Source organism: Liolophura sinensis, chromosome 11 (assembly GCF_032854445.1).
Source record: "Liolophura sinensis isolate JHLJ2023 chromosome 11, CUHK_Ljap_v2, whole genome shotgun sequence".
Taxonomy (NCBI): domain Eukaryota; kingdom Metazoa; phylum Mollusca; class Polyplacophora; order Chitonida; family Chitonidae; genus Liolophura; species Liolophura sinensis.
Window position 1 is genome coordinate 24508256 of NC_088305.1, and position 15788 is coordinate 24524043.

The window sequence follows — 15788 nt, forward strand, 5'->3', positions numbered from 1 at the left end:
GAACAACCACTAATAACAGTATAATAGCCGTGAAAGTACAAAACATGCCAAAAACCGAGATATTTTTAACAAAACTGGGCAAAAAAGTTCGAAACTGTCTTCTGCTGGTGGACTAAGCATCCCTCAGGCCTGGTCCTTCTGTATTGTTTTAACGTCATTGTATATTAAATGTGATGACAACACTGCATTTTGAGTAATTCAAGACCAGTGACATCTAATAAATTGCAACTACCATCACTGCATTTTTGGTACCTAGTTCTGCTTAAGCCATAGCGCTATGGGGCGTGTAATTTGCTACTAGTTATTATTAACAGTTAGAATAAAACCGTAAAATAGAAAAATTGACAAGACGCCGTATTTCACCAATGACCATTTGCAATGACCGGGACCAATACAGGATTGGTCTCAAATGGTGTGATACGAGAACTGTTCTTTATATAACATACCCGAGAAGCCATTCTGTTCATACCTGTCCACTACACGTTTCACGATTCCGTTTTTAATTTTGCTGCGTTCAGCTCTCTGTATTTTCCGAGTTAGTTCTGTGTTTAAAACAATTTCTTAGCCTACATATGCGTGTACATGAATCAGGACCCACGGAGAACGTTGGCTTTTTTTCTCGTAGTGACAAAGAAGTTGTGAGGTTTCCAAATACTTACGGCAAAGGTCGTTAGAGCGCCAGTGAACGACAACTCCATTTTTGTTACAGACCTCGGCAAAGTTGGCTAGAGACTGGCACAGACATTCACAATCGCCACCCTGGTCACATCTAAAAAAAAAACAAGGTCAGTGCATGGATAAAAAACGTTGTCAACTAAGTGAAGATCTTAGCCCAAATCTTACAAGAACAAATGAATTTTTCTGTCAAATGACAACGAGGTGTCCCACCTAGTCACATTCTACTGACACCGGGCCAACCAGTCATGTTTCATTGTTCTAACCTCTCCGTACTGAGCGCCAACAAAGACTTCAACAAGTACCATTTTTAAATTACCATGACTCAAACCAGGTTTGATCCCGAGTCTCCCGACTTCGAGGCGTATGTTCTAGCCATATTAAGCCACCGAAGAGGTCGACACTGTACTGCCTTTTTGCCACGTGGGCGTGGAATACAGGTCACATGGTATTGTGATTCCAGTTTCTAACTGGCGGGTAATAATTCTTGATTAAAAGTTGATTTATAGAGTTACCGAACACGTCGAAACAAAATGGCTGCGGCTGTCTTGTACGACGGCGGTCAGCATTATCAAACGACAAACCTGCATGCGTCCCAGACACAGTTCTTGTAATACATCTCGTAATTCGATACTTTCGCTCTACACAGCTCAAACAGGTGCCCTCTGGTGATGATGGAACAGCTCTCTCTGGCCCAGGGTTCTCGGATGGCCAGCTTACCCTGGAAACCATAAAACACGTACAAGTTCACAGAGGAACAACTAAATGACGATACCCATATACTGAATTCAACTTATGGCCTGGTGTATAACCTGGGAGAGCAGAGATGGCTGAACTTATGGCCTGGTCTATAACTAGTGAGAATAGAGATGGCTGAACTTATGGCCTGGTGTATAACTTGGGGTTGCAGAGGAGGCTGAACTTATGGCCTGATGTATAACCTGGGAGAGCAGAGATGGCTGAACTTATGGCCTGGTGTATAACTTGGGAGAGCAGAGGTGGCTGAACTTATGGCCTGGTGTATAACTTGTGAGAACAGAGGTGGCTGAACTTATGGCCTGGTGTATAACTTGGGGTTGCAGAGGAGGCTGAACTTATGGCCTGATGTATAACCTGGGAGAGCAGAGATGGCTGAACTTATGGCCTGGTGTATAACTTGGGAGAGCAGAGGTGGCTGAACTTATGGCCTGGTGTATAACTTGTGAGAACAGAGGTGGCTGAACTTATGGCCTGGTGTATAACTTGGGATTGCAGAGGAGGCTGAACTTATGGCCTGGTGTATAACTTGGGGTTGCAGAGGAGGCTGAACTTATGGCCTGATGTATAACCTGGGAGAGCAGAGATGGCTGAACTTATGGCCTGGTGTATAACTTGTGAGAACAGAGGTGGCTGAACTTATGGCCTGGTGTATAACTTGGGATTGCAGAGGAGGCTGAACTTATGGCCTGGTGTATAACTTGGGGTTGCAGAGGAGGCTGAACTTATGGCCTGATGTATAACCTGGGAGAGCAGAGATGGCTGAACTTATGGCCTGGTCTATAACTAGTGAGAATAGAGATGGCTGAACTTATGGCCTGGTGTATAACTTGGGGTTGCAGAGGAGGCTGAACTTATGGCCTGATGTATAACCTGGGAGAGCAGAGATGGCTGAACTTATGGCCTGGTGTATAACTTGGGAGAGCAGAGGAGGCTGAACTTATGGCCTGGTCTATAACTAGTGAGAATAGAGGTGGCGGAACTTATGGCCAAGTGTATAACTTGGGAGAGCAGAGATGGCTGAACTCATGGCCTAATGTATAACTTGCGAGAACAAAGGTGGCTGAACTTATGGCCTGGTGCAAAATTTGGGAGAGAAGAAGTGGCTGAGGTCCAGTAACCCAGGAGCCTCTTACCAATGCGGTCTCTGTAAGTCTATATGTGGGAAGGGAACGTGCGTGGGAAGGGGCCATGCGTGGGAAGGGGCCTTGCGTGGGAAGGCCGCAACCTGTGCATGGTCGCGAGTTTCCCCCGGGGTCTGCCAGGTTTCAGGTTTCGTCCCATCATAATACTGGCCGCTATTGTATAAGTGAAATATTCTTGTTGAACTTATGGCTTGGGGCCTCTAACACAAAGCGAACGTAGCCGAAGTTGACGGTAACTACCATGGCAACATATGCTTTTACATGTGTCGCCATGGTGGTTACAGTCAACTTAAGCTACGATCGCTTTGTGTAAGCGACCTCAGATATATAACATGGGAGAGCAGACGTGTTTGTACCTTTGACCAACCGTGTTTGTTCGCATGTCTTGTTTCATGACTTACCCCACACGGTTCCAGGTCCGCCGCAAGGTCAAACTGATGGGCGATGTTGGGACAGGAATCCTGCACTTTCCAGGACTCGCCGAAGGCTACGGGGTCCTCGTCCAGCATGCCGTCTGACCGGATATAGTCGTCGTTGGCATTGTCGTTAAAATTCCCGCACAGTCCGTTCACTTTTCCCTTCATAGATGGCTGAAGATCAACATACACTCGAGTCCCTGGGACAAACGGAAGAATAATTACGTAGCCCGCAAGACGAATAAAAAAGCATCTTATTTTTGCGATGTTACACAGCCGAAATATCACAAAGTAAGCAAAATCACAAACATTGAGACAGCTGAAGGTACCGCTAAGTTATCAGTTTTATCCACTCAGGCGTGACCGGTCCCAATAGCGCGGTTGGTAGAGCGTCCGCTTCGGGAACGGTAGATCCAGGGCCAATCCTGTGTCGAGTCTCACCTAAGACTTTAAATGAGGAAGTTGTAGCTTCCTTGCTTAGCGTTCAGCATGAAGGGGATAGTGCGAAGACTGGTTAACCCGTATTAGTATAATGGCTCGAGCGGGACGGCTTACTTGCCTTCGGTAAGTCGTCTCAGTGAAGCAGCACTAGATGGGAATCCGTCCTGCAACACAGGAGGCACATTACAGGTACATGCACTCTGAGGACTCCTTTGTCGTCATATGACTGAAAAATTGTTAGACGTTAAACTCCAAACACTCACTCACTCCATTCAGGCGCATATTATTTCAATAATCAGAGGACGCGCCGGTTTCCGCTTACGTCAACTGAGCCCTGTTTTGCCTATTAACCATATGTGCGTGGTGTACGAGAGACGTGGCATCATATTTCCGGTAGCTCTAACATGGCGCATCCCATGGCCTCGTGTTTCCGGTAGCTCTAACATGGCGCATCCCATGGCCTCGTGTTTCTGGTAGCTCTAACATGGCGCATCCCATGGCCTCGTGTTTCCGGTAGCTCTAACATGGCGCATCCCATGGCCTTGTGTTTCTGGTAGCTCTAACATGGCGCATCCCATGGCCTTGTGTTTCTGGTAGCTCTAACATGGCGCATCCCATGGCCTTGTGTTTCTGGTAGCTCTAACATGGCGCATCCCATGGCCTAGTGTTTCTGGTAGCTCTAAAATGGTGCATCCCATGGCCTCGTGTTTCCGGAAGCTCTAACATGGCACATCCCATGGCCTCGTAAGAGCTCCTTATTAGAAGTTAATTAACTAAATAAGTACGCTTATATTGCTTGTTGTCTTTTATTTTAACGTCACTTAGTCTAAACATTAAAGAAGAATTAGTTACCTTCGGTCTTAATGGTGAACATACCGACCACAGACACCTGCGTGTACAGACCAACGTTATTGATAATCAGCCCTTCCGACTTGTACCTTGTCGCGTAAGCAACACCGTTCACAGTGACGTCCTTTCCCCGCACCACGTGGATCAACACGGACGATACTATGTATTTAATTCAAAAAGACAGAATGAAAACAAATAATAATTATCCTATAAAAAGATAGAATGAGCAATCAACCATCATTTTAATATACATGTTAAATGTTAGACGAGATTCAGTCTAGAGATTTATTTGTTTGACACAAAATGCATTAGTTTGTTTTTATTATTTAGTCAATTGTTTAAAGTCAAACTTAAGAAGATGTCATTAATAGGGGTCAGTTTTAGGGTTAGAGAAAACCGCAGTTCCCGAGAAAAACCATTGACATTTGGCAAGTAAATGACTGTATTTTCCCAAGCTGCCAAGCCCACAATGTTATTCAGCCAATATAAAAAATGAGAGTCAGATTTTCAATAGTGGTTAGGCCAAAAATTATTTGACCTACAAACCGATTTGACGACAAACAAAACTGATCAGTTTGTACTGTTAAAAACACAATTTTTCAACACTGACCATCATAGTATCACAGATAAAAAACAGGGAAAAACAGTGACCTTTATGTAGACTTTCACGTATGTACATCAACATTTTAAAGAAAGGTTACTTCTGCAACCTTAAGTACGACGACCTCTCACATGCAAGTACAGTATCAATCAATATGCTCAATGTACAGTTGAATAAATTACTGTAAGAAACATTTCTAAGAACATGGGTACATTTAATATCAAATAATACAAATCGTAAATCAGAGTTATCAGGATTTTAAACATCGTTTTTATTCGATCGGCTTCGGAATCAGACGTAACGTTGATGTCAATCAAAACTAACATGGAGTTACAGTGAAGACATGACGATTGCCTATACTTTCTTCTCTGCAGTACAACGCTCAGGACTGAAAGCAGTAATACCTTTTATACAACATAAATTAACACTATATTTAGTTGAGGTTTAATTCTTTCAAATTTATTAACTTATACGGCGTGTTAGGCCTCGTTCGAGACTATTTCAAGAACGTTGTGGTAGGGGGAAACATTTGCAGGTTACCGACAGATCTTCCCACGTGGAACCGATGAGGACGCCAGCTTTAGCTGGAGTTACATGCAACTGAACACTCAGGGATCGCAATAGTGCAAGGCTTCTTGGTCAATGTGTTGCGATCGCACACTAATCACAGAGACCATAAAGCAAACTAAAACACAATAAATTGCCAGCATTCGAATGGTTCATTTGGTCGCTAGCACCACAATTCTGAATCTGGTACGCCGGGACATGACAAAAAAGAATCTTGAAAGAGACTTAATTCAGACCCAAACCAGCAAAACATAAATGGGCCCTTAGAACTGAAAACAGCGATACATTTGATGTAAAAATAAAAAAACTTAAACCAGACCAAAATTTTTAATTTCCAACATTCAACAAACGCTCAGAGCTAAAAAGCAGTCGTGCCTTTGATTTCAACCTTTAGCACATCCTCCGAACTGACAAGGAGTCTTGCTTTTGATATCAACGTTTAGCACATCCGCCGAACTGACAAGCAGTCATGCGTTTGATGTCAGCGTTTAGTACATCCTCCGAACTGACAAGCAGTCGGACCTTTGATGTCAACCTTTAGCACATCCTCCGAGCTGACAAGCAAGTAAACCTTTCCATGATATCAACATTTAGCACATCTTCAAAACTGACAAATAGGTGGACATTTGATGTTAACGTTTAGCACATCCTCAGAACTGACAAGCAGGCATGCCTTTGATATCAACGTTTAGCACATCCTCAGAACTGACAAGCAGGCATGCCTTTGATATCAACGTTTAGCACATCCTCAGAACTGACAAGCAGGCATGCTTTTGATATCAATGTTTAGCACATTCTCGGAACTGACAAGCAGGAAGACCTTTGATATCAACGTTTAGCACATTCTCAGAACTGAAAAGCAGTCGTGCCTTGGATATAAAAATTTACTACGTACCTTTGATATAGATGGATTTTGCACACGTGACACCTGTGGAGCCGCACACGACATTTTCCACTGTGACTTCAAATAGTCCGTCGACGTGGCGCATGAGTTTGTAAGTGCAATGGCCTTGGAAGGTGTAGAACTGACCGTCAAATGTCCGGAAGTGGGGATCTCCAACCACCCAACACGTGCCTGGGAGATGGAAAAGGAGGATACGGTGAAATTTATGGCCCAACATTTCCCGCCCACGCATACACAAGCCGGATCCCAGCTGTGAAAAAGCACATCATTCTCTATTGTTACACTGCAATGCTTGTGAACTACGTCAGTTCTTACTGGTCAAAACCCAGCTGGCTGTGGCCAGGCTAACGCTCTAGACGAATAAGCCAGTGATGTGACTGTAAAATAAATCTGTGATTCACTCGAACGAAAACTGCCTTGAGAAACTTTTTTTTTCAAATTATTTTGGCCCCAGAAATTGGGGGAAATCTTATGAAGGTCACGTGACGTCACATGACTTTGATGTGGTTCGAAAAGGCCACCGTATTTTATCCTCATAAATGTGTTTTATGGCCCAACAAAAACTCATTGCACTGATTTCTTCACATCGCTGATGTTCACTGTAGCTTGAACTCACCTGGACAATTGACTTCAGTTCGAACCTTTACCCAGTTCTTCCCCGTGCATTCCCTTTTGAAAGACAAAGGTAGCAACAATGTCAAGCTATAATAAATGAGGTCATATCTTTATTTAACCAGCTACAGCATCGGATACGTTTACATATTTAATTGTGGCTTTAATAAAAAGGCTGTCAATTTTACATGTGAAAGAAACCGGAGGGCCTGGAATAAACTATTGGCCTTTGGTAAGTAAATGATGACATTTTCTACACGTGACGCATGGATTTTAACCCACATGCAGAGCTCAAGGTTACATGCATATTCCATTGGCTGAATAAACGGAGACACATCAAAAAAAGGTGGGGAAAAGATAAAAATGATATAAAAGTGAGATGAAAGAGGACGAAGAGTTAGTTGTAAATGTGAAGTTCAATGTCTTTTCGATTTTTCATTAAAGAGAAAAGGACAAGTGAAAATAATTTTTGTATGTTAGATTTTTCGGACCATCTCTTGATATATTGCCTTTGCCTCATAACGTTTTAAATGAGGATGTAATACATAAATATAATTACACTAGAATTTGGGCCTTTCAGCTAACAAATGTGTTCAGCGTGGAATTTGACCATATTTATATATTTAATACATTCATAAATGTTATCACAATTCGGATTAAATGCATGTGTATGGATAGAAACGACAAATTTGCACTCATATAAGTTTATTGGCCATTCATCACATCCTTATTTACAACATTATTGTGCAAAGATGATACATATCGAAAGGTTGTCCCAAATACCTGCCATAAAAATAGTTTCAAATATCCTTTTCTTCTGAAAGAAAAAATGTAAAAGAACTATATTTAATACAGATATATAAGATCATGTATGCAAATAAGTTTTTTATGCTCTTTCATCTGACATTGGCGTCATTTTTATGTTTTCATCTCCAGTAAAACATTCTCTTCCAGTGTTGGGATCGAACCAGCTCTTCGTTGGTCCTAAAGGAAAGTGAGGCATGTTATACCACTCGCAAACAACCAGTCTTCGCATTGCTATTTATTGCACTGGATATACAATAAACGATTTATTTTTCACTGTATGCTAAATTTTGTTAATTCTGTGAGAATTAACTTGAGAACATGACATTTTTCTTTGAAATGCCCATGTATTAGGATACCGAAGTTCTGTTCACAAATGCTTGTAAAGATTTATTCAGGGTCCTCACTCTGTCTGTGTACAAAACAAGTTGTTGTTTTTGATATTGTTATATGCCAACTCACATCGTCAGACAACCCATCCTGACAGTGTCACCAGGTTTGTACCACCTAGAGCTGTATTTACACGGGCAATTCGAAGCATTAACACACTCGCCCTGAAATGTGAAGGTAATAAAAGCAAAGTAAAGTGGATTAAGCATAATACAGACACAAGTACAGGTATCCTACTTCGGTATAAAGGAAATAATTTACAAACATACGACTCCATGGTAATCACATTAGTTCACCAAACGTGAGCATTTTCTTTGTCTACCAACCTATTGACTCGCAAACAAAAACGGTTCTTGCAAAACCAGAGCAATTCACAAAACGAGAGGAAAAAGCTATTTAATGAAATAACTTCACCCTTAAATACTCTTTAAGTTTCTTAAGTTTTACAAAGAGTATAATTCTGCTCTAAGCGAATATGGACAGAGTATTCAGACTTTCTGGAAACCGATACTGTCGGACAACTTATAAACCAGCATGCATGGTACACCATTTCGATGTTGATGTAATTCATTGGCCGAGAACATTTCTTACGCCTTTCCATTATCACTGAAAACTGTTGACTGTTTCTCGTTGTAAGAATAAATCTTTATGTCGTACTTTATAGACTTTCTTAGTTTTTTGGTGGTTTGTGTTGAACGTTGTCTTGGAAATTGGACGTGCGATTATTCACCCTTAACGTCCATTTGGGTTGATGGCTGGTATAGGAATGTCTGTTTTGTCTAGATTGCACTGCTTACGTCATACATCAGCCCAGATTTACAAGGTGCGTAACAAAAATATAACCCTTACCGTAGGAGAAATGTAGAGACCGTCTTCACAGCCGCACCCCTCGTACAGGTAATCCGTGTGTACACACTCTGGCTCTCTACTTACATCCTCACAGGTAAGGTAGCACGGAGGGACGTCTTTCAGCCAGATTTGGTTCTTAGGGCAAATCACAGTCTCATTGCATGTTTCCGAACCGCAATCCCAGGTGGCGTTTGTGCACGTACTGGAAGTCATGGCGGTGGGCACTATTAATCATACTCCTTATTTATTTATTTATCTATTTTTATTTGATTGGTGTTATAAGCCATACTCAAGCATATCTCACTTATACGATGGGGGTGGGAGGAAACGGGGCAGAGCCCAGAGAAAGCCACGACCATCCGCAGGTTAATGCAAGACCTTCCCGCGTGGCGTGCTAATCCCCTGGGCCACGGAGGCCCATCATACTCCTTACATGCGCTGCTCTCTACATTTGATAAATACACCCCTGTCTTAACGGTTTAAGCTATTAAGCGAAACAATGATCGTTTGTTGACTGTTCAGCACAAGTGTTTATATTGCCTAGGACACACATTTTCATAACCATATGCTGGAAAAAATATAGAATATAAACTCATGTGAACGAGACAACGAATCATATTAAAGTGTCCTATCCAGCAACCCCCAACTTACACACTGTTTCCAATCTAAACGACCTAAATGCGGTATATTTATATACAAATCAAATTTTATTCCTTACTTGTTTAATCTTTGAAGTCATACAAGGATTTTTGCGCCAAAATAAAGACGGAAAAGTTGAGGTGGAAGAAACCAGCTTGCCCGGAGTATAAACTACCGCCAATCGTCAAGTACCTGACGGAGATCTTAACTTAAACCACGGGCCGAATCAGTGAGAACACGATTCGAACTTGCGACCTCTCTGAGCCAGTACTGGAACTCGGTGAGCCAGCGAGGACTCGTAGTGCAGGTTTTCGTATCAACTTACCAATCGGTGCACTTCCGGTTAATAATATCTCCGGGGTAATATACCTTGTTGCCAGGGTCGTACTTATTCCGGCAGGTGCATTCGGACTGAGGTACACACTGACCCGTGGCGTCCAAGTATTGGTTCTCCGGACAAGTACAGCCGGCCAGGCATCGGTCAGTACACCGGTAAGGGGCGATCTCAAAGTCCTCACAGTGGCCGAAACACGATTCACCGCACTCGGTGAATTCTTGACCACCCCCGGGGCAAGTAAAGGCTGAATGACAGAAATTTTATATACTCCTTACAGTGCATCGGCCACTCTCTACCTTTCACTTTACATCACTACCACCAGAGCAAATTTTTACAGAAATGTTGAACAACGCCGAGGTGAGTGGGGTCACAGGGATATGGCAGGAAGTCATGTTAGAAAACTCTCTCTCTCAACCTTTGCTTGCAATAATACTTTCTACACATGAATTCTCTAAGAGTGCGCAGGATCATTCTATCCAAAACCTTAAACAGTTTTATTGACGAATGCTGGTGAAAGGTTAAGCTTGCCTAGTGGTGGCTGTGATGTAAATCGCTCGTAGAAAGCGGAACATGCGCTGTATGGAGTACGGCAGTATTAGTTTAACTTTATATTTATTCATTTATTTATTTATTACATTAGTGTTTTAAGTCGCTGTAAAGAATATTTCACTTATACGACGGCGGCCAGCATTATGGTGGGAGGAAACTGGGCAGAGCCCAGGGAAATCCCACGACCATCCGAAGGTTGCTGACAGACCGTCTGAGCTGGACTTGAACCCTGTAACTTTATAAATGAATGAATTGTAATGTCGCCGTCTTATCGCTGACTATGTTATGAATATGTGTTATGAATACTATGACAAATGACTTAACTCCACTGACAGCCGCTGCTCATGTTATTGTATTCTGTGACCACTCGAAGTACATCATCCGGTTACTCCAGAAGCTAGACCTTGACATAAGTCGGAACAATACATTGAAGAAACAAAATTCCCTTGAACTTAAATAACAGAAAGATACTGTCGTCTTTTTTTATTTCGCAATTTGGCAAAAAAAAAAAGCATCAAAGATACAAAAAAAATACATCATTCAGCCCTTTTTTGGAGCCAAGTTTTTCAAGTGAAACCAACACTTACCGTAGAGAGCCGCTATACTGGGATCTGAGGTCCACGGGATCACGACGCCTCTCAAGGCGCATTTCTGAGCGAGGGCGGATATAATGACAACTGCGGCCGGCATTCGGCCAGTGTCAGCCAAATAGCAGACATCCGTGATGCAGTAGTCTTGAAAGTCGGCCAAGTGTAGCGGGTAGCACGCCTCAAAAAGGTTATTCCCAAGAATAAGGCCGCACTGGGCATGCGCTTGTTCGGTGACAGCCTTAGAAAAAAAGGTATTTATTTACTTGTTTTGGGGTTCAATTTCCAGATACTCGACGGTAATTAGTTTTATAATGCAAAAATCGAAAAAAAATGTGAATGCTTACATGTTGCTGTTTAACTGACCAGCCGAATCACTTTGATGTGGAACTCTCTTGACAACTAAGCCACTGAGTAATATATTGTTCAACTTAACATACAATTTTGGCGTACGTGTCAAATCTGACCTACAATCATAACGGTATCTTAAAAAATCACCTTTGTGCAAGCGAAAGTAGCTAATTTCTGCAGTAGATTGTAAAGTGTCAAGAATTTTCGCTTACAAGGACGACGGTCAGGTTTAAAATTTGGGGGTAAAGGGACCTTGGTTTAATTTATCGACAGAAAATTAAGGGTTATAACCTCGAGCTGTTTGATCGCGGTTGTACACCTGGTGGGCTAAACGATTACATGTACATAATAGACCGAGAGGCTTTAGCCCCGAGGTAGCGGTCAAATAGTTAGTTTTCGTAAATGTTTATTATTCTGTTATGCTAATAATGTAAGCACATCGTAAAGCTCAGACAATGCACGTATCGGAGTTTGTGAGTCAAGGGAGGTCACTCCGCAACAGCTAGTTGAGAGGGCCTTGTTTCACGTAAAACATCCGAAATAGCGGCTTGGCGATCGATGTGCAAGCTTTGAGATTTCCTATCCCCGAAAGACTTCAACTCCTTTTCTTATACTGGTCTAGCGTCGTTGGAGTGAGTGAGTGAGTGAGTTCTTGGGGTTTAACGTCGCACTTTTTTCAGTCATATGACGACGAAGGAATCTTTAGAGTGCATGTAATGTGCCTCAGTGTTGCTGAGCGGATTTCCACCTCTCTTTCATCTGGTGCTGCTTCACTGAGACGACATAGGCCTACCGAAGGGAAGTAAGCCGCCCGCCGAACCATTATACTGATAAGGGTCAAGCAGTCGTTGCACTATCCACTTCACGCTGAACGCCAAGCGAGGAAGTTACAACTTACTTTTTTAAGGTCCTAGGTGTGACTCGACCCAGGATTGACCCTGGACTACTGCTCCCGAAGCGAGCTGGCGTCGTTGGAATCTTGACGCTTACAATGTTAATTTCGTACTCAACGACGGTACAGGCGGATTGCCTTTGTTATCAAACAAGTTCGCACAAATAAAAGACAAAAACCTAATGACCTGCTTTCCCCACCCACTGCACCGCAACCATATGTCCGTACTCGATTCAGAATAGATTTATTATAGCCATGAAGGGTTCCACTGTACCTCGGTGATTGCCGCCATGTTGAGCAGCTACGCGCATGTCTTACTCCATAGTGGAGCAGTGGGACGATGACGGTACGATTAGTGTCAGTTGTGTTTTTGTAATGAAGTTGTTCATTAACAATGGTTTCTAACTGAAATTTTGCTATATATTTGACAGGTCGATGGTGTTTCCATGGAACCATGTGCTTACACTCTAGTGTGATGTGTTACCGTAAACTTCCTATTGTTATATATCTACTGATGACATTGTTTTATATAATCTTTTTCATTTGTTATGCTTATCGTATATCATTCGTGAAATATGAAAACTATTAGACTGGTAACACGAAATAAGTAGACCGATTACCGGCTTACTTTGTGTTTTGAATGTATTTTTGTATATGATACATTTATCTGAAATTGTCAGGCAACAAAGTTTTCATATCCAGTGTATCTGACGATGTTTGTATCATTTAAATATCTAGATAACCGCTACTTAGATTTGTTATCAGCGAGTTAAAGCTCAAGATAGTAAACCATGTCTTCGTTTATTTCTTGCAGTTAGTCTGTGAAACAGAAAGATCTGAATTTGTGGCAGAAATATTGAACGAGATCACGAATAAAGAGCTTCAAATAACAGACACAGCATTTGAGTGTCATTTTGGTTGATATAATGTCGCTTACCAAGCGTGTACTAAACCGAGATCAAACATCCCAAACGAATGGGGATAACATACTTACATAATGACGCTAATGTTCGCACACAAGGACATGCATGGACATTAGAAATTTGTAGACATTTGTTGAACAGAAGCGTTATTTAGTAGAAAGCAGTTTGGTGGTGTCAGAAATGTACGGTAAGGATGCATGTAACGCGATACGAAATTCAAAACCTGTATGCAATCTACATAACTTCACACTTTTCACGTCGACTGGAAGTCAACGAGCAAAACACGGACTCCGAAGCAATGGGTTAAGATCGAATCTAATTACAAGGGAAATTATGATTAACACAACCCACATGTCACATTTGTCAGAAAATACGCAAATCTGGATTTCACTCTCTCTTTGTTCCCGTTTCACACAAGACAACATCCAACCCATTAAAATGACCCTCAAAGCACATGAGATTTCCAGAACATACAGTATCCAGGCTACAAACTAATTAAAGCCTTAAAAATTCAATCTTATTGTCAGACAACACCTTCATTTATTTAAGACAACACCTTCATTTCATCAAGCTACCGATGTCGGACATCATCTACCTTGATTTACTGAGCCATATTAACTCTTTAAAAACCCTGCCTTCACAAACTCGTCTTCACAAAATATGCACGATTCATAGTCCAATCAGATTCCACCTGAGTTATTGACAGGAGTTCAAGAGTGTAGTGAGAAGCATGCTGTATATGGAATAAATTTATTTCACACTAGACGTAGAGGTACTAGCGTACTGATAACACAGTGACTTTCCGCTGTCTGTTCGTTTCAATAAAAGTACAGCGATCACCGTTCACAGCTTTGCTTATTGCTGTTATATAATGTTGTGCCAATAAATAAATAAATCAGGTCCGAGCGTACATACACTTGTTTCGAAGCAAGGAAATTCATACTTATAAGGGACAATCAATGATTGGCTGAAATGCCCTGGCGGAAGTACGCGGGCCGCAAAGCCGCTGGCCGTCGAAAGGGTAGTTTCCTGAAGACTTCTATATGCACAGGAAAGAAAGGATGATGGCGAAGCCTGCAGCAAGTATCAACCTTGCTGACATGAAGATGGTAAGATAATATGGCATTGGCTACAACACGCTGAAGGTTTTTTTTTAAATTGTTGACCTAACGACCCAGGCTAGACACAAAACAAGCCTTTTGTACCTCTAGACGAACATATTTGAATTTTCTGACAAATGTCAGTGTCAAGTCAGTTAATTACTTTTCATGTCAATAACATGTTCTCAGTTCACTGGTGTTTCCAAAAACTTCAAATGGAGTGACCTAGATGGGCGCAGGACTGCTCTACGTAGTAATTTATACATATCGGGAAAAGGAAGACATTTGCACGCTTGCCCATTTCTTAGCACTCAGTGAGTTCAGTCTTAAATACCAACAGATTTATATATATATATATATATATATATATATATATATATATTGCTTTTTCGTGAAGATTATTTTGACCTTTTCATAGAGATACGGTCGACTACAAATTTCTAAATATGTGGCAGTAGCAAACGTTTAAATACATCCCAGGCTGCAGAGTAATACTAGTATGCAAATTTCAAGAGCGTATGAGTGCATGTCTGTTCTGTATGGAAGGAGAAGGAATAAAAATGTTTGTTGTGGTGTAGAAGACGCCAATAATTTAAACCCCCTCTCTCTACTAGTATTTACTTCGGCAGTACATATCAGACAGCACGGAATTCATGTCCCAACGGTATAATGTGAGCTTATTTAAACCAGGAGCTATAAGAGGTGTATAACTCTCACATACACCACTTATCACGGCACGTGTCAGAGAAAATTGCAGATGTATAACCCTCAGGAAACTTACCAGTCCTTTACAGGGTTCACTGATGACGGGCGCAGATGCAGCACACGTGACCTCTTTGTAACTCTCCACGAAGTCCGGGGCCTGAGTTTCCAGAGCCCCGTTAAACGCCGTCATGTCGTCGTCTACTTTGTAGTTAAACCTGCCACATAGACCCTGTATCTACAAAGACATGATATCGACCCATTCAGTGACTGATTGACTGATACGTGGATATACTTTATAAATTTCTCCCTTAGAGGCCGTCATGTCTAGACATTGATTAAACCCTTACCTCTGATATGAAGGCCTTGTTTCTATGCATAAAATATTGACGGGATGGCTGATTTTTTCACTGGCGAGTTATTGTAAGCTAACAACCTTCCGTGGCTGCTCTGTGCTGTACGTCTTTAATTATATTGTATTCCTGCATAAACCAGGATTCTGCTTGTGGATTAAGCATCACCGACGCCTGGCCTCTTTGCATTGTTTTAATGTGACTGTATGTTAAATGTGATGACAACACAGCATTTTGGCCTGATTCTACTTAAGCCATGGTGTTAGGTGATCTGTAAATTGCTACTTTTTATGCATTTACATGGACAGGTACAATAAAACCCTGACTGAGGTAAATTGACAAGAGG

At 41.8% G+C, this 15788-nt stretch overlaps 1 protein-coding gene across 1 annotated transcript in view; it reads right to left on the reverse strand.

Moving 5' to 3' along the window:
• LOC135478225 (mucin-2-like) overlaps positions 1-15788 on the reverse strand; it is a 97301-nt gene that overhangs the window by 57440 nt on the left and 24073 nt on the right. Inside the window, exons 15-24 of the mRNA XM_064758497.1 lie at positions 15169-15327; positions 11122-11362; positions 9974-10229; positions 9010-9211; positions 8233-8324; positions 6971-7023; positions 6346-6525; positions 2978-3192; positions 1260-1396; positions 660-769 (exon numbers count right to left, since the gene is read on the reverse strand). Coding sequence (XP_064614567.1) covers positions 660-769; positions 1260-1396; positions 2978-3192; positions 6346-6525; positions 6971-7023; positions 8233-8324; positions 9010-9211; positions 9974-10229; positions 11122-11362; positions 15169-15327 — 1645 coding nt within the window. The remainder of the gene's footprint in view (positions 1-659; positions 770-1259; positions 1397-2977; positions 3193-6345; positions 6526-6970; positions 7024-8232; positions 8325-9009; positions 9212-9973; positions 10230-11121; positions 11363-15168; positions 15328-15788) is intronic.